This window comes from Bombus bifarius, unplaced genomic scaffold (genome assembly GCF_011952205.1).
Source record: "Bombus bifarius isolate JDL3187 unplaced genomic scaffold, Bbif_JDL3187 scf7180000008045, whole genome shotgun sequence".
In the NCBI taxonomy this organism is placed as follows: Eukaryota; Metazoa; Arthropoda; class Insecta; order Hymenoptera; family Apidae; genus Bombus; species Bombus bifarius.
In genome coordinates this window covers 386,777-406,182 of record NW_022884411.1, presented here as the reverse complement: position 1 = coordinate 406,182, position 19,406 = coordinate 386,777, and the positions used below count along the sequence as shown (strand labels likewise).

Genomic DNA, 19,406 nt, shown 5'->3' with positions numbered 1-19,406 from the left:
CATTTATATTATAACACGTCTAATGTAAATGACAAATATTTTGAAATAATATGAATTCGCGCCAGGAAACTATCTAGATATCTCTTCGATAGTTTGAACAAAGATTCGTATCTAGGTTTTATAAATTTAATGATAATTATAGATTCTCTACAACTCTGTATATTTGTAAACAAGTGCAAGTTTTTATCAAGATATTATTAACAGATTATTCGTGTGCAACTGTTAGGTTTATAATGATTAGAATGTAAAATAATTATACATTATCTTAAGTAATTATTAGTTATTTATAAAAATGTTTGTAAAATGTATTAGTGTTGTTGTTTGTACTATTTGTTTTTTATACACCTTTTATATTTTATGTAATTTGACATATTTTTTATCGAATGTGTCGAATAAAAATAAAGAAACGATTACTTCGCCAGAAAAGGGTAAATAACAGCAATAAGAATTAGTAATATTTTAACTTTGTCGATTAAACAAACAATAAGGTACATAACAATTTATGTTTGCAATTCATACTTTGTTTTACAAAATTATGTTACAGATGAAGATACAGAGTCTGTATTATGGTTGCTAATAATAAACATGTCTCTATTAAGTATTTTCATGTTCCAACATTCACTTATGGCAAGTAATGTTGTGAAACATTTATTTTGTAAATTACATATGGATTATATGGAAAGAAGTATTTATAATGTTACTAGTGCTATGACTCTTCATTTATTATTTAACAAATGGCAAACTATTTCATCTATTGCATTATGGAATGTTAATATATCTTTTAATAATGTTTTGTGGTTTACATTTACTGCTTTACATGTATTGGCTTGGTCAATAATTTATAGTGGATGTTTGATGATGGATATATCTGAATTAGTTGGAATAAAACAAGTATATTATAAGTTTTCATTTAGACCAAGTCCTATGCTAATGAAGTCAAAAGAATTGTTACGTTATTACTCACACATGAGACATCCAAGTTTTACAGGATTTCTTATTATTTTATGGGTATATCCTCATATGACGTAAGGCATATTCAAGATATCAATATTATAGTACTCAAACTGTTTGTAGTAAATAAATAACTGGTTTTTAATATTCTATAGATTAGACCGATTATTATTGGCTTTGATACTTTCAATTTACATGACCTTAATGTGGACTATTGACAAGGAAGATTACGATTATCATGCTAATCTTGTGAAGAGAAAACAAAGAGAATTATTCTGATTTTCACTTATACATAGTAGTTTGCGTTATCAACTTTTGTGTTCATTACAATTAAGTTATATATTCAGTCGTTCTAACATTAGTTTAAAAGCTTTATATTGTGAAGTATGTATATAACATAAATATAAATATATAGAATTACTTAAATTTATGTTTTTAATTATTACATCTCAATCATGAATTAGTATATCTGTTATAACATAGGAAATTTAATTTACAATTTCAATCAAAAGAGCAGTTCCTTTTAAAATCCAGTATGATTGTTCTTTTTCAGAAGCAAGTAGAACTGCAACAACAAAATTAGTACTATGTCCAGTTGTGGATAATACACCTGCTCGAACTGCTGTTTTATACAAAGGGCAAACATATCTTGAATCATCTTTTGGTAATTCTAATACTGGATTTATATGTAAAACTGGAAGAGATGGATTCATTTCACCTAAAATAGATCATTTATTTGCCTTTTGTGATGATATATTATTTAAAGAGTAATATTTTCTGAAATTTTTTTCAAATATTTTACCTATATTTGCGTCTACTAAAAGCATGGATCCAAAATCCCATCTACCGGCATCAATAAATAACCCATGTATTAAAACTCCATCTTCAGGTACTTGTAAGTTTTTATATACCTGTATTACCTAAGATATTATATCAATTATCTGAATGAATCATTCTTTCGTTGTGTAATATTTAATCGTGGTAAAATATTTATAATGATCAGACCTCCTTTTCAGCCTTTTTGTGCTCTATTTCAATATCTTCTTGATCAAGAACAACTTTGGTAGCAATAAAATCCAACTTTAGGTGGTCTATAGGAATGTTATACTTTCTAGCACATGTTTGTAACATGCCAGTTAAAAATCCTTGCGGAAAGGATAAACCCGAAATCCAAAAAGAAATTGGCTTTATATCAATCAACCAAATCTGTAATGTATAATACTTACTAAACTAGTTATTTTTTATATTTTACAATTTTTTTACTTGAATGAAGTCAATCCTTAGCTCTAAGTTCCTTATCCAGCTTCCTAAGGTTTTTAATGATGGATAGACATTTACATTATGCCACATTTGTGGTACCTAATTTGTGTATAATAAGTATTAATAATATAATATTAAAAAAATTGTATAAAAATAATTTAAAGATATTAATATCAATTACACCATTAAAAATATTCTTTGACAAAAATTTAATAGGTCGAAAATTATTATAAAACCTGATTATTGACAAGAGCCACAAAAACGTTTTCTAATTCCTCAGACATAACAACAAAACCTTTGATGGCACGTTGTAAATTTTCTATTGATATATGTATCTTCTTTAGAAGTATATTATACCTATCAACCTCGTGAACAAGAACAGTACTTAAGGATGGAAGTCTTCCCATTGAATCTCTCTGTAATAATTTTATAATGACATCTGCTTTATAATTAATAGTAGTATAAAGTGAACATTGTCGATTACTTTCAAGTGCTCTGGGTTACATTTTGTAATATCTATTTGCAATTGAATTCTATCCTTTATCATGTCAGCAATTTCATATGCTACATCTGAACTAGATTTATCTTGATCTGTGATAGATTCTTGTGGTTGTACTTCCAAAATGGTATTTAGTACAAATTGTGCTTCTTTTAACTAATATAATTATATTTTAATTTATCACAAGGATGTAAAGTCTTTCCTGTTCTTAACTTGACTGTCTTTGATTACCTGATAAGCAATATTTGCATTTTCATGCATTCCAAAAATTTCTGGATCATCAATTATAGGAAAAGTTTCTACAAAATCTTGATACTCTTGTAGGGTATTGTAAACAGGACAGTAATACTTCCCAGATGGCGAATAGACATAATCTGTGATTATTTATAATAATAATATATATTAATAGTTATAGATATTGTAAGTTATTTTTAATTACAATTTGTCTTTAAGTTACTCACTGATATCCAAAGATTTAGGAGAAAAGAAAATAGCTAAGATGGTTTTCATACATCTTAAGTCCCAACTGTCTGTAACCCTACCCCCATAAGTAATTTCACCTAAATTGAATATATAGTGAATGTTTAATGTATTTGATCCTTTCTAACACAAGAAATAAATTTGAAATATGTTTTATACACCTGTAGTGTATATTAATGCATTCCAATGTATACGATCTTGGACACAAAATAATTTCAAATTTAGCAAACAACATTCTCTGTCGCTGTCGTTAAATTCATACAGAATATTCCATCCTAGGGGTCCAAATTTTTTTCGTTCCTGAATAATTGCGTGGAAAAAGCAAATTCCGAATATAATTCGGCGCCAGCTTTCGCCTAAATCTGTACACGAAAAGAAGAAATCCTAAATTCATTAGAATGAGATATATATTTTGCGTTTTGGATATTAATATAAGGAACTCTTTCTTACGATGATGTTCAAAATATTCTTCGTCCAATTCATGTAATGCTCTCTTGATATTGGCCTTCAGTCCTTTTGGTGGCTCATTTGTAACTTTTACGGAATTTTGAAGAACGGAAACTGGAAAAGCAGCACTCGGCATCGAACTCAGAAATAATCGAAAGTCATTATGAATTATTCCCTCTGGTTCCTCAGCAATCTCCAATATAAGTTGCTCCATGTTGATCATCCACGATACAGCTAGATGACAATTCTGTAAAAACACCCATCTACCTTCGATGGTGCCTGCTCGTAGATGTCCTTCTGCAATGGGACCTTGGCCTTGACCTAAAGAAATGGAATCACATCTATCGGAAAAACCCATATCATGTGCGAATTTTTGAAAAGCACTGAAGGGATCTGATCCAGTTGTAAGTATGAAGATCAATGGTATTTTATTTGATGTATCTGCAAATCTGAAAATTTTCGATAAAAAATTCAATCTGTATAATTACGAAGTAATGCGATGTGGAACATAACTTCTTTATACGTACAGAAGTTGCAATGTTGCCATAGGTGATTCTACAAATTTTGGTCCTAAATTGTTCGATACGTAGGCTGTGATTGCAAAAATTAATACCTCCTCCTTCAATGATTTTATCAACATTAATTTTTCAATGTCGGTTAATATCTCATTCCAATTTTGCATAGCGATTGTTTGATTGGTAGGGATTATATTAATTTCCTACAAAAAGAAGAGGTAAAGCTATATACATAATGGAAATAAAAATCAGAATGTAAAAATGATATATTACCTCCTTAAAATATCCAAGAGTTAACGGAATCTTCTTAAATGCGTCGTTTAAAACATTTTTAAATTTTTTAAACGTATTAGCTAAATAATTAATCGAAGTCCACATTTTAGGCGTTAAAGATGGATAATTTGGAATTTCTTCCTATTTGAAACATTTACAAATCGACCGAAAAATATCAGTTACGAGTTACGTAAATAAATCATGGAAGACACAACTTACCACGACAATTCGTGTTGGCCCCCGCAACATAAAATTCCATTGCGCCTGAGACACGATCTGCTCGTTTATATGTACTGCAATATTGAGCATGAAACTAAATATCAACTTGTGTTTCTCAAATAGACCTCGTGAAACATTTGTGTAGATAGCTAATGTTATTTCATTCAATAAGGTCTGCAAACGCCGCTGCAAATCAGCCTCTTTTTCCGTGGTTTCGATTACCGTGTTAAATAACTAATAAAATGTCGAAGAATGTTACAATAATATCGAATTATATATTTGCAGATTCGTAAATATATCGTGCAATTAATTACTTGACTGAAGTACTTTAACGAAAATTGGTACATGGGATCTATGTTCGCGAGGTTTGCAACTACGAAATACAAGACTGATCCACGATTCGCAACAGATCGATATTTTTCGCGGGCAACTGTGATTTTTTTCTCAGTCGCTTCACTTTCAATTAATCTCGTTGCAATAATTGCAGAAGTTTCTTTACTGTCATTTAAGGTTTCTATTAAGTCTTCATTGTCTAAAATATCATCGCCTGCACCATATAACAAAGTCAATATTCTGTCTTCGATACTTTGCAATTGGCCTTTGTCCGCATTGATTTTTATTATTAAATCATTCCTCATTGTTTCCAAGTCTGGTCTTTCGAGACGTACCACATCTCTGTGTGAAGTTTAACGAGGTAGGGGATTTTGAGGTTGAATATATGTGTTACGCGATTAAATATGTGTTACTAGATTAATACTACTAGAAACAGTGTACATACGCGAGTATCTGTTCTTCGAGGCCTGCCATAGTTACGGTAAAGTTAACTATCGTTACTTTAATACAGATCTCTGGTAAATAATGAGGATTCGCGATTTTCGTCGTAATGTATAATTTGAAATTACTGTCATATTCGACGTCTATATCGCCAAATCGTATCAATGTCCTACCACCCTACATAATCGTATCAAATGATATTATTATAATTGTTATCTCGTATCACTTAAACCATATCTGAATTATTTTAAAGTAGATGATGTATCGTATTTACTAGAGTAAAGATTTGTTTAAGTAGGATAGGTTCCAAACTTGGGTCCAATACTTCTCCTACTTCTTGAATTAATACAGGAGTTCCAAGCCTTATGGACGCTTCTAGTATCCTCATTAAATGTGTATCCGTCAGCTTGCATATTTTTAAATTGTTTTCTTGTTCCATGTTCCGTATCCATCTATTTGCCTGAATGCAAATAGAATATTGCTGGGAAACGATATTAGATTCGAATAACTTAAAACATATTAGAAAAGTTGCTGCGGTTACTTGCTCTTGGGGATCAATCATCAAAGGCCAACGACTAGCTTGTGTTACAAAGATCGCATTTTCTGTGCTAACTTTGTCTCGTGGTAAACCATACGTATTCCAGAGACGAATTTCATAAGCATCGACTAATATTGCAATGAGACTATAGTTCTCTGTAGTTTTAATATCGTAGTCTTTGCAATTGGATAACCAAGTTTGTATTAATTCCTCTCTGTACTCATTTGTAAAAGCACCTAGGTAAGCAAGGGCTCCAGCAGCTACCAATGTATCGCCAGTCAAGTTGACAATTTGCTTGTCAAAACCCTGAATATTTACAACATGAAAAGGAAATTGATAATAATTCATCATGTCGTGTTTTCTGAATCCAACTTTTTATCGTACGCGCGTTAATTCTTCCCATCGAACTCGTTCATCCACCAACGCAGATGTCAGTCGTCCAGATCTATTCAATCTTGTTTCCGCTAATTCCATTTCAGCTTCTAATTTATTTAAATTTTCTATCGCTGCATCGTATTGTTTCTGTAACTCCTTGATCTTATCCTCCACCGTAACGAGTTCTTGCTGTTTCAAAGCAAGAACTTCTTCTATCTCTCGCAATTCTTCTTCAGCTTTGTGCAATCTGTGTAATTAATCGTTATTACAATTCCTCGTGTCCCATGCGTTATGAGAATTATCTATTTAGTTTTCTTAAGAACTATGAAGAAATAATCTACCTTTGTCGCTTTGGCTCGACCACCCTGTAGATTTTGGCATATCCATCCATTGCTCTCACCCAGATGCACATCGATCTACAAGCTTTACTTTGTCTAGCCACTAAATCTGGTCGAAATTCTGGATGTTGGACATATTCTTGTAACTTTTCTAAAAGTTTATCGCTTATGTCGTCCTTAGGATAAGCCATTAAGCGGTCAAGAAAATGTATGTCACCCAAGACTAATTTTGCGGTTGGCCAATCTGTCCTAAGATGAAAATGTAACGTAACTAGTAGTATCACTTTCAACGATCCTATGAAACTCACTTTTCACCCAACAGTAAATTTACTGCTTCCATGACAAAACGCACTAGGTGAGGTGGTTTATGAAATACGCGAATTTCATTAATATCACTTTTATTTAAAGCTTCTAATGCTTTCTGAGCTTCCAGTAAAGCCGGCATTGCTGCTTCCAAGTCTTGCCTAGCATCAGCTTCTAAAGTCGCCGTTTCTTCGGCTTTCGCCTGATACAGATAAAATTATGTACTCGATAAATCAGATCATCTATTCGTTAAACTTTCTTTTCTTCATTTGTTACTCGTACTTTTGCTACTTCTTCTTCAGCCATTACGACATACTTCACTTTGTCACATTCGACTTGCTGCTTCGCAAGGATTCTCACCAGGTTCGATACTTCGTCGGTACTTGTTTTGAGCTTTGGGGCAAGAATTATCAATTGTTCCTTCATTACGCCAACCATCTCATTGGTTTCTCGCAGTTTCTATCCAAGTAATTGTATTAATCAATTTAATATCCACTGAATTGTATTATAAATGTTAGCGAAGTTACATTCTTTCAAAGAAACCGTTTTAAACATTCGAAGGAATGTGGGATTATATAGTATTTACGTTGAGTCCATTGGCAATTTTGCTTTTCAGCAACTCTATTTCTTTCTTCTTCCTTTCTAAAGTTGTTTGAAATAGCTTTAAAAGCTCTAAATAGCTGCTCGGTGTGGTATAATATCTTCGACGCATTTCTATGAAGAATCGAGCTGTTACTTCTTCCACGCTCTATAATTTTACATGATTTTCTTTCAAACCTCATACTTTCCAATGTTATTTTATGGTGAATCTACTATAATGGCAAACGATACCTCATGGATCAAGACGCACATGATACTAAGGTTAGTGAGCTTTCCCGAATCCTTTGGAACGATTGTGGCCAATGAACTTTCTGCTACCGATAAAAGGGCATCATCCGGCCACTTCGTAAACCAATCAATGGTGCAACAATTTACTAATGAAGGAAACATACGACAGCGACGTCTATGAAGATAATAAAATACAATCTATATGATAAAAGATTATAGAAAATATAATCAATGGCTTCAGTCATAAGTAAAGAGAGCGGTCAGTTATCATATACATACAAAGAATAATTGATATTTTAAAGAACAGACCTAAAAGAGTCGCCTATAGGACTCATACAGATCATTAAGTGAAGTTGATTTCTAACTCTTCCAATGAAATATTGATAAATTGCGTCTCTGTTTCCTTCGTGAATCCCTGCTTGTTTCGCCGCAGGCCTGGTAGCTATGATAACTTTTTCAAGTTCATCTGCTTCGTACAAGTTTGGTACTTCGCCTGAAAAGAATGTCTGTCGATGATTATTACAGATTAACGTTATTCAAACAGTCGAATAACTTTTTTGACGGTAATATTATTTGGAAAACGCATCAGAACTGTGTTAAAGCTACCTGTATTAAGTGTATTATTGATGTCTTCTAAAAATTCTTCTAACACAATCTGAGTGTCGGTGAATAAAAACGTTGTATGTTTAGCCTCGGTACCTGGCTCGAAATAAAATCGGCGAAGATCTTCGTGCCATGAATTTTTATCGTACGTACGCGTAACTTCTATTTGATAACATCTTAAAACATTCGACGGTTGTGGTAGGCTCTTTGATCATATTGTTTCGATAGAAATAATTTGTGTAATTGAATAGTTAATGTTGGTACAAACTTGTAACCATTTAAATGAGACGCTAATCTTGTCAGACTTTGCTTCCCCATTCCACCGACACCGATTAAAAGGCCATTGCCTCTTTCAGAACGAAGAATTCTTGCAAGCCTGCAGATGTGTTCTATAGCATCCATGAAGAAAATAATTCTCATGTCTTTTCCCACGGAGAAACGATAATCTTCCAAGTAATCCTGTGATATATATTTAAAGATATGAGTAAGGAAATCAAATTGGTATTAACATGAGCGGGGTATAGTAATTACCTCCAAAGTTCTTCTAACTTTTGAAATTTCCGTAAGCTCTTCGTAAATTCGTTGTTCTCTTGCTGCTCCGAAGGACATGAAGTCACCAAATAACAGTATCGGTGGTTTCTCGATAATTTCTTCATCCGGAAGCCGCATCACTTCCATACCGAATGCGTTGATACATATGTTGTTTAGAAGTTTAAGGAAATAGCTCTTATCCTGAACGTTGATCAGTCGGTCGTGGAAAACACGAAGACATTCGTGACAAAAGAGCCTAAAGAATACAAGTAGTTTTATCCTCTTCTTTTCATTACAAAATACTAACAGACATCATGGCTGTTACAGTGTGACGATTATACCTGTACATTTCGATGGGTTGTTTAATGACCGCCGCGTCAACTTGCATGATACCTTGTATACATTTCGACAAATCCCGCAAATTAAAGATGTAATGGCTTTTTTCTGGCGTTGGCAAAAGATCCGTTGCGATTCTTTGATAAACATCGACTGCTGCGTTTACTATTCTATCGCCGATTTGTTTAACAGACTCTACAAAATCTTCCAGAAATCCGTTCATAATTGCCCTAAAAGGAATTCGCCTTATGTCGTGCGTGAAACAATTTTATATGATATAAAGAATTTACTGTTGGAAAGGGTTTACTTGAAAATCCCTTTTAGTGATAGTTCTATAGGGGCTGGGATAAATAGCATGGCAAAATGTCTCACAAATCTCGGTGTTAATGGATTTCTACCTCCTCCAGGAGGAGCGCACGCAACAGTGAAAACAACGTCTTCTATATGCTTCCAGAACAATTTCTCTTTATCGTACATACCGTGGAAATCTAGTAATTGTCTATGTGATTCGACAATTATGAATAATTTTATGTTGAAAGAAATGTATCTGGCGTTTAATATAATTAAAGTACCGTAACAGCTCGATCGGTGGTTGGGATCCGTATGTATCTAATTTTGGCATATTGACATCGTCGACAAATACACACACTCTTTTTCCAATGGGTGCCCCCAGCACGGTTCTTTTCCTTCTTTCCAATTTTAGTTCTAAAATCTCTTGCGTTCTGCCACTGCTGGTTTGAGCAGAGAAGATCAAATTGATCGGTACCCAAAGCTGACTATCTTCCAAATTATTTAAAACAACTTTCGTTATTACCGATTTACCAACTCCTATAAATTATTCCTTCAATTAGAGTTATAGATCGTATAGTAAGTAAGTATAAAGGTCGTATAGTATAAGTATAAGTAAGAGAAAGTATAAAGGTCGTTAAATATTGCTAACCAGTATCTCCGGTAAAGAATACCGGTTTATTTATTCCGACTAATTTCTTCATTAAGTAACCAAATCGTACAGTATCGACAGTTGGTACTAGAATATCGAAAAATGGCACTTCACTGTCGTATATAAATTGTGGCATAATATCCGTCCAAGAATCCAATCGATGTTGTTGTACGTTTACATAAATCTCCCATAAATCTATCGACGGCAAACTGCATATCGAAACAAAACAGGAGAATAGTACGCTATTATATGTATAGAAACCAAAGAATACAAACGCTATTTAATTTTAAGATTGTACAATGCATCTTCATCATCTTCAAATTGTTTTCTCACGAAAGCTTCGAACACGTTCCGAGAGGCGTCGTTAACGTTACCGCCAACAGCCCAAAGATAGGCAAAGACGAATGACTGAGCTAAAAATGTTCTAATTCGCGCCTTTTCCGTAGTTCTTTCTATCGCATCTGGTTCGTTTAAAATATATTCCAATATCGAACAAGTCATATTTGCTTTACTAATATCAACCTAATTGGTAGATGGAACGACGATGTTGGAAAAATTATGTTTCGATCGTCGTGTAAGACGGGACAAATTGTATACCTGTAGAATTGGGCAGACACAATTTTTCCTGCAGAATATTAGTCCTTCTTCGAAATATTTTTCGAAGAGTTCGATGATCTGTAATCGATGTTCGTTTCTTACGATAGCATCAGGAAGCGTGTCTAACCATGATTTCACGTAAGGCATCCACTTTAACTCTGTAGGATCGACATACACCATTCCTTAAAATATAAGAATTAAAAGTTAAGACACGTAAACATAAAATCGGCGATTAAATAAATGATAGAATGCTGGTCTTCGAACCACAACGACTGACGGTAGCAGGCGATGCCTGGGCAAGATCCATAACTTCGAATAACATCCGCATATAAGGAGTGAATTTAATTCTTTCGGAGTTAGCCAGACACAACATTTTATTATCATCTAACACGGTGTTCATATTTTCTATCCATACGGCATCGACGGGTCCGTCGCACACAATCCATTGATGGTCTTCCGTGGTAAACTGAACAATGAAAATGAGATTTATTAACTTTTCGTAAAAGCATTCCTTTGCTTTTGCTCGGGCCAGGATTCCTACTAACGGAACATGCGTGACGAACTGTAAAGCCGATTAAACCATCTTGCCATTCGTTGGTCATTATATCTACTTTTCCATATAATTCACCGATCGTAACTGCTTTCGGATTGATTAGATATACGTGAACTGGCTGATAACACGGTCCAGGTATACCCATTTCATACAGTCGACTGTAAGTATTTGCAAGAGTCTGAAATAAAAAGCTGTTATTTAATAGCTCTTGTGTTTGTTTAAAAAGTAACATATAATATAAAAAAATAAAAATAATATCTTGACAAAAATTATACCGTTTACAATAAAAAGAAGCCAACTATTATTCAACCTACTCTCAGAACTGTCGTTTTTCCAGAGCCAGTTGGACCAACTAACATCACTCCATGTCTCACTTGCAAACATTCATGTAGCTGAGTAATTTTCTTCAAAATGCAAACTTCTGGCTGTAAACCGGCTTCCTTCATTATCTGTAAAAATTATGTTATGTAGTTGGGGCTTGTTATATGGATGTGATTAAAAATATCATTAATTATAAATTACTTCGATAGCTGTGTCCCGTAGGATACCGTATTCTTCCTCTGGAATTTCAATGCCTGGAAAGAGATCTCCTACGATACCTTCGAACAGTTCAGCGTCATCGCGTAAAAACTTCGGTATATTGCTCTCGCGCAAGGCTCTAATTAAAACAACGTCCTCTGGTTTATCAGGATTATTTCGTTTAAGACTACCTGCCATTACCAATACGCTTTTTACAGCCCTTTAGAAATGGGGAAATAATTGGATGTTAATTGATACTAAACAGTATATAGCTATTGAAATTGCAACAACATTAATAAATACCTCATGCCGAAATCATAATGATCCTGCTGGGAAAGTTGTTCGCTGCTAAGTGTATACATCAGAGTCATTTTTTGCGATAACGATTTTGACGATTCGAATCCTTCTGAATACAGCGTAACTTCAGCAATAAGTTCTACGAAAAGACACTAATTTAGTATCGTTTAAAAATATCTAGATCAACAGGAGTTTACTATATTACTACTATAATCGTACTATAATCTGGGACCATCATAGCGAATGGTCGGAACAGTGCTTTTAAATTGTCTGGTAATTCCGTACGACCAGCATATCCTGGATTCATAGTGATGAAAGTTGCGCAAGACATCACCAATTTGATCATTCTTCCTTCGAACATGAATCTGAAAGGTAAAAGGACATTTAGATTTATTTAAACATTATAGCTGAAACAACTTACTCGTTGGCTCTAGCAATTTTAGCATTTCTGATAGTAATTAGTTGCTGAGCTATTACGGAAAGCACTTCTATATCTATTCTATTAAATTCGTCGAAACAGCACCAGGCTCCAGAAGTTGCCAGACCAGAAAAGAATCTACCCATCATCTGTGGGACGCAATTTTCCCGTTGTAATTATCCTTAGCTGTTTCAATTTTCAAGCGACTGCCACGAAAATGAATAAACGATAATATTTGGCGTACTCTATAATCGAGTCCTTCCGAACAATTGAACACAACGCACTGAACAGCAACTGCTTTGGCTAAATCCTTCGTCGTTTCCGTTTTCCCAGTACCTGCAGGTCCTGCAGGAGCACCACCTATTGAATAATATTTATAAACACGTATTCTCAGTTTTTTGAAAAGATAACGTGCAATTCTGCTTTGATATTCATTAATACCTAAATCTAACTGAAGAGCGCCCATAAGGCATAAATAACATTTATCCGTTAGAGGAGTTATGACAAGCCTCTTTTGAGCACCGAGATACTCATACCCGTAAAGATATTTAGAGTTACTCATACGTGTTAAACAATTGTCGAGTTCTTCGTCCCAGTAATAACGTAACGCTTTTAGCCAATCAAAGCTTGTACTATAATACAAGTAATCGGTTCTTGGAAAATGGTTCTAACATATGGTTCTTTGAATTAAAAAATTGTTACGTTTCAATGTTCACCTTGACATTACTCTATTTTCAACCAAAGTCGTAACGATGTCTCTGGCGTGCACATCTATCGTTACCAAATTAATTATAACATCGCGTATCAATTGTGGCAATTCTTTCCTTACCATTGTCGCCAATTCATTTAAATCCTATAATATAGCAAAAGGAAAGGTTGTCTCATAGAAATTTTTAACATAAGTTTTACAGATACGCATAGGTATACTGAACTGCGAAACATTTCTGTTCGAACGCTTTCATCTTCTCAATCACATTCTCAGTAGAATCTAAGATAATGTGGATATCTCGGGTCCAGAATATTTGGCATACAGCGAGGATTATCTGGGGAAGGTAAGAAGAAAACAAGTACGTAATTTTATTAATCGTATTTTATTTTACGCCTTATTTTACTTTTATTTTCAGTAAGAAGTTTGTGTCGTAAAAAATATTTCGAAGTAATATTTATTGTAAATTACTGTAGAAATAAAATACTGTGCCATGTAACCTGAGAAGGATGCATATACAGGAATTGCTCTCGCCCTTTCTCAGCCAAGTCTTTTATTCCCTCTTTCATTCTTCTCCTTAATATCGAAAACATAGCTTCCTCGACTCGACCTAGCCAATCTTCGACATTACCTCTTGCTTTTAAACCTTTTCCAAGCGAAACTTTTTCACCTTCCGGTGAGATCATGGCAACTATATCAGTCGTTAGTACTATTTCACCGGATTCATTTTCTTTCATTGCAAATTCCAGTCTGTATATCGCATCAAAGCATTTCTGCAAATGTCTTTGTACCGCATGTGGATTCTTTGTCTACCGTGCAATAGTTGGTATTTTAGTGAGCGTTTCAATGTGAAACATAATGTTGATTAATACTTTTAACTTTTCCCTTGTTTCATCGGTACCTGAGCTAAGATTTCTAAAAGTTCGTCATTCGATAAGAAGAAGAATCTTGGGAACGCTACCCGTTTCGTCTCAAGATATGCTTCCAAACATTTCATTACTTCGTCTAACATTCGGTTATTCTCCTCAAATTGTTCTAATAATCCCGGTTGTGTGCAAGCTGGCATTGCCAAAGGCGCCTAAAAATTTTCGATGTCGCAATCAAACGTTATCAATCGAATTGATGAAATTAGCGACAAACCTTATGAGTCCGTCTCATAAGATCTTTCCAAAACCTGTCAACCTCGATAAAAAGTTTTGCTTCCATAGGTAACTGTCGCTGAATGTCCGGAGCTGAAAATATTGCTTCCAAATACAACCATTGCTGTTGCAAGTATTGCCACGCTTCCTATAGCAAACATATGAATTAGCTAGATATCTGAAAATTCTATCATATTTAAAAAGATATTCGTACCAAGGTAACCATAAATAAATCCAATTTTTCTACCCACTCTTCGACCACAGGTCGAATGGGACCGACATGGCGAGATGCGTTGATAGTTTGTAAATTAATGTTACTTTCGTCCATTGCGGTCTGAATTTCTTCGAGACTACCTATGATGAAAACATCTTTTCCCTCTCTGTAGGGTACAATAATAAATTTAAGATCTTCCCATGTATCTATGACTTTCTTTAACATATTTTCTAAGTTAGCTTCGGAGCTTGCCGCGGCAGCAACTTCCATTAATTCCTGAGGTTTCAAGAAAGCACCGAGCTCTTCCATTCGAGTCCAAGTTTTCTTCTCATCAGGTTTGAAAGTATAGTTCAATATTTCCTCAATCTTCTCCCAATGTCTATCTTTTAAGTCTGGATTTCTCAAGTAACCAAGAATCGGTAACTTATTTCTTATTATTTCGACATTCTCCTTCAAGTTCGGTACAATTTTATTCGGTGGTAAGCCTCTCTCTAACTGAATTATGTGTTTCATGGTACGCATTGTAACCGCAGTGATCTCTTCGACGTCTAAGGTATCGAACTCGGCGGTATACCATTCATGAATAGCATATTCCCAAGAAGTTAAGCTTTCCCATAATAAAGTACGTAACTTCAATTCGTTCATTACCTGGTCTAAACTGTCGAACCTCGTTTGTTCGAGCTTTTTGAGATGAAAAAAAAATAAAATATTATCAATTGCATAATGTATTGCACTACAGGAAGCTAATAAAATTTTGTAACTTGACGCGGTACCTTGAATGTCCTTTGATGGGCACGGTATTCTTCCGCCTTAGCTGCACAGGCAGCTAATCGTTTATCGAGTTCTTTCAAAGTATTCAAACAGGCGTCAACGTCGCTTTCATAATCCAATAGCCAAGGTTGCTATAAAAGCGATAAAATAGATAATGGTAAACCAGAGATTGCGAAAGATATATTTGGTCAGATCGTACCATTATTTCATCGTGAATTTCTGATATTTCTTCGTTCAATGCTGTGATATCCTTCTGAAGTTGAGCATCGAATTTGTTTATTAGCTTTGGCCTCTCTTCTAATCTATTTTCTACGACTAATCGCAAACTAGTAAAATGACTTCCAATACCCTGTTTTCGCAAATACAAAGTTTTTGTTAATATTACATATCTGTAAGAGGATTGTAAAATCATTTGGTCGTTACCAAATAATTTGCCATGTCCATCGACGGTATAGGAAAAGCAAATTCTTCCATTGTATCGTACAGCTCTTTCACGTAATCCAACTGAGATTCCATGTCATCTACACTTTGTTGAGCTTGGTCTACAAACTTTATGTATGCAACATATTCTTCAGTCGTCACAGGAACTGTTTCCAGATAATTGATAGCGTCAATCGCTTGCGTTAATAAAGCGTCAACTCGACTTTTTCCTAGTCTAATAGCGTGTGTTAGAACCAATACTATACACTGTACAATGTCGTAAAAATATCTTCTTTACATTTACCCAGGCATAACAGCTTCAATAACACTTAATTTCCCTCTGGGAGCAGTTTCAGCAGCGCCTTTAAATCGTTCGAGTTGAATGAAAAAGAGACCGAATGGCTGAAAATCGACTACATTATTGATCAGATCTACTTCTTTCTTGTAACGGATGCTCCATTCTCGAAATAATTTAACATCTCGATTGTCTCGGATAATATCTTCGTCAAACGTCATGTCTTCGTAATAAAACTGTTTGATCTGATTGAATCGTTGACAATAACGTTTTATCGCGGTTAAATTCTTCTCAAAAATTTCCTTCAATTCTGTCTTAAAAGCTAGTGTGATCGGATCTTGTTCCAAGACTTTCTGAATTTCTGGAGGGTAACCGCAAATACGCTCTTCTATCTTATGATTGATCATGGGCCTCGAATAAATGTACGAAATATAAAACCTTACGATTTGAAGAAACTATTTCATAAATTACTTCTATAAAAGCTAGCGTTTGTACCTCGTGAAAGAATGGAAGAAGGGATCAGACAGCAAAGGTTTAATAGCATATAAGTTCTCCTCCCACATAGTTTGTATAGTTCTTATTACGAAAAGGAGAATACTTTCGGACGGATCCATTATAATTTCTGAAGTTGGTAAAATAAGCAAATCCACGACCCAATATGGCAACTAAAAAACAGTATTTTTAAGTACTTACATGTTACTCTTAATAACTATCATGTTTTATACCTGAATACGATGCGATGGTGGGCGATTTTCTTTTAATGGAAGATCAATTATATCGTTATCTATTGATTCGTCATTCGGTAAAAATTCCGTGTAAATCTTTAAGAGTTGTATAAATTCTCGATAAGTATTTAATAAAAGATCGTGCATCATATTTGTTTGCATATAATCAACCAAATGAATGAAGCTGGATCATAAAATAGTTTTTCATCGCCAAAATTTATTTTCCATATATATATATATAGATGCGAAGGATAAAATATTCATGAAAACTTTAATATCATTTTTAAACAATGGCTTACCAAGACAACCTGTAACACTTTTCTCTCTTTCGTGCTTGTTCGATGTAACTCATTTTAAGAATACCATCTTTCGGCATTTTGAATTTCGCAACGCCGAATTCACCTGTTACGGCGGCAAATTAGATAAGATTAGAAAATACATTCTAAGTGATGGGAGAAAATACAAAACATCTACATGCCCCTTTCAAAATACTACCAAGTTTTCCATATGCAGTTTGCTCTATTGTTATATTGGAATCATCGGGAGTATATCCAGCATTTAATAAAGCACCGAGGCAAGCATTATTTACAATATCTATTGCTAATCTTCTAAACTCATCTAACTTATTTCTAAGCAGTTCTAGTTTTGTAAACTGTAAATAAATATTTTAAAGATTATATGATATTTATTACAGATACACGCATACGTATACATATATCAGGATGGCTTTCGTTTTCGATATTAACGTTTTCCATCTGTATAAAATCTTATCTGTTCAAAATAATCAATCATCTATACCTAATACCATCCTAGTGTATATGATACTTTTTTTAAAGAAATCTTTTTTTAAAACAGCCGATACATACCTGTTTTTCTACAAAATAAAAAAGTAAAATCTTCTCGAGAATAGAGTTGTCAAAGAAACTCGAATCAAGGAAAACCGAGCACATTGATTTAATTTCTAACAGTGCCTTACTAAGAATCGAATCCGATACAAACAGATTTTCCTTTAAATAATTCTTTGCCATAACGAATTTCTTATAACTAACTGACTTTTTCCAAACGTACAAAGCTTTCCACATTCGAAACATAATGAATGTCCTTATCTAGAAATATAAATCGTAAAAATATCGAAAAATGAGGGAAACGTTCGATTATAGAATAAATAAAAAAGATTCAGAAGACAAATGCATACTTTCAATAACTTTAAGTAAAAAATATATTCTCTTTCCCAATGTTCGATAGGAGTAAAACTCATTTCGTCTGGGCTATACTGAGTTACACCACTGGCACTGATGGTCATATAAGTTTTACCTACATCCTTATACTGAACAACCCTAAAAAATATTATTGGGAATTATCCATGCGTTTCTAAAAGTTTTCCGTGACCATAAACACAATAGAGCTATTCACTTTAAAGCGTAAGGCGTAAAATATTTCGATGATCGACCCACAGCGTAAATCATATAAAAAAATCCTACTTTGGGATCCTCTCGTAATTGTCGAATTAACTCTAACTGATCAATAAACCTAGGAGCATCAAAATCTGTTTCCTTTTTATATTTTTGAAAAGCCCACGAAATTGTTTCCTTTGATTCAACACCTATTTCGCAAAAAATGACCAATTAATAGAAATATTTGTTGAAAATAAAGTTAGGAGACAAGCCATAAAATTTATAATGCAACTTATGCCTGTATCCGAAGTGACGTCCTTTGTTAGTACCTTCTTCTCTTCTACTTTTGTTAACGAAATACGTGGTTTGTGGATCTGTTTCCTAATTTTTTCTTGATGGGCGCTAAAACCGGTCTACAGAAATATTGTTCGTAAATATCTACGAATAAGGATTAACTAAATATAAAAACTTATATAAATCCTTACCAGCGGTTCTCGAATTTCCGGTTTGTACTCGATCTTTTCGAGCAACTTCTTATGTGGTATAAAAAATGGAATTTCATCTTTCCTTCTGTATCAAAATTTCCACAAAATATATCTTATTATATAGAGTAACAAATTTTCATAAAATATTCATACAATACTCATTACGTTTTGTAACTACGTGGAGGTTGTCGACACAATTTAAAGGGTAACTTATTCGCAGAAGACTGGAACACGGTAAATAATCCAGAATTCTTCTCCGATTCTTTAAACGAGGAAACATCTGGCATATTTTCTTCGCTTGATTTATGTTTATCGTTTCTATCCATTTTTTTACTCGCCAGAAAAAATCATAGTTAAAACGTCCGACTTCTAATCGTTCACGTATCGATTAAACAAAGGAAACTAAATAAGAGAAAATTTCCAACTCCCTCTATTTTCACGTTTATGTTGCAATCGTTTATATTTTCGTAGTAATGGTATCATAACTTATCAATACTAGAAAATATTATTAGCTTTATTGACTGTTACATTTATCGTACATAGTAGAGCTTAAGTATAAATTAACTATCAACTATTTATTAAATATACAAATCTAACAAAGCTTTAATTATCCTCCTTAATATATATGTCACTAAAGTTATTTTTATTACTTCTTAAAAGACA

The 19,406-nt window shown here is 33.8% G+C and overlaps 2 protein-coding genes across 2 annotated transcripts; one reads left to right on the top strand and one right to left on the bottom strand.

Moving 5' to 3' along the window:
* The first annotated feature begins 111 nt into the window (after positions 1-111).
* Positions 112-1,828, top strand: LOC117207722 (nurim homolog). The gene is made up of 4 exons (XM_033448188.1): positions 112-428; positions 545-1,025; positions 1,107-1,335; positions 1,505-1,828. Exons 1-3 carry the CDS (start codon positions 293-295, stop codon positions 1,228-1,230), a joined length of 741 nt encoding a protein of 246 aa, XP_033304079.1. The 5' UTR covers positions 112-292; the 3' UTR covers positions 1,231-1,335; positions 1,505-1,828.
* On the bottom strand, positions 1,305-19,084 carry LOC117207726 (dynein heavy chain 6, axonemal). Its single transcript, XM_033448193.1, has 62 exons — positions 18,909-19,084; positions 18,744-18,828; positions 18,557-18,671; positions 18,278-18,467; positions 18,060-18,201; positions 17,731-17,970; positions 17,360-17,516; positions 17,164-17,266; positions 16,865-17,048; positions 16,635-16,804; positions 16,149-16,550; positions 15,848-16,079; positions 15,624-15,773; positions 15,427-15,555; positions 14,654-15,334; positions 14,441-14,587; positions 14,202-14,378; positions 13,801-14,109; positions 13,527-13,637; positions 13,311-13,447; positions 13,036-13,226; positions 12,839-12,954; positions 12,598-12,743; positions 12,396-12,541; positions 12,183-12,315; positions 11,883-12,099; positions 11,675-11,809; positions 11,353-11,538; positions 11,072-11,273; positions 10,808-10,989; positions 10,509-10,732; positions 10,211-10,419; positions 9,843-10,098; positions 9,578-9,769; positions 9,276-9,500; positions 8,935-9,190; positions 8,672-8,862; positions 8,407-8,579; positions 8,110-8,293; positions 7,804-7,975; positions 7,559-7,720; positions 7,255-7,431; positions 6,978-7,174; positions 6,673-6,918; positions 6,341-6,578; positions 5,960-6,262; positions 5,693-5,878; positions 5,423-5,595; positions 4,959-5,319; positions 4,645-4,878; positions 4,426-4,566; positions 4,165-4,355; positions 3,641-4,086; positions 3,352-3,552; positions 3,172-3,270; positions 2,942-3,084; positions 2,696-2,866; positions 2,448-2,627; positions 2,215-2,310; positions 1,957-2,157; positions 1,754-1,871; positions 1,305-1,669 (listed from the first exon to the last, which is right to left on the bottom strand). The coding sequence occupies exons 1-62, from the start codon at positions 19,067-19,069 to the stop codon at positions 1,440-1,442; spliced, it is 12,252 nt and encodes a 4,083-aa protein (XP_033304084.1). The 5' UTR covers positions 19,070-19,084; the 3' UTR covers positions 1,305-1,439.
* Positions 19,085-19,406: the final 322 nt, after the last annotated feature.

Bases quoted from the DNA above. Each gene is read 5' to 3' on its own strand.
- LOC117207722 (XM_033448188.1), top strand. From the start codon at position 293: ATGTTTGTAAAATGTATTAGTGTTGTTGTTTGTACTATTTGTTTTTTA. The intron at 429-544 runs GTAAATAACAGC...ATTATGTTACAG, and splicing joins GATTACTTCGCCAGAAAAGG to ATGAAGATACAGAGTCTGTA. The intron at 1,026-1,106 runs GTAAGGCATATT...AATATTCTATAG, and splicing joins TGGGTATATCCTCATATGAC to ATTAGACCGATTATTATTGG.
- LOC117207726 (XM_033448193.1), bottom strand. From the start codon at position 19,069: ATGGATAGAAACGATAAACATAAATCAAGCGAAGAAAATATGCCAGAT. The intron at 16,551-16,634 runs GTACAAACGCTA...CATTTATTCGAG, and splicing joins TTCTTCCATTCTTTCACGAG to GCCCATGATCAATCATAAGA. The intron at 4,087-4,164 runs GTACGTATAAAG...GAAAATTTTCAG, and splicing joins ATGGCAACATTGCAACTTCT to ATTTGCAGATACATCAAATA.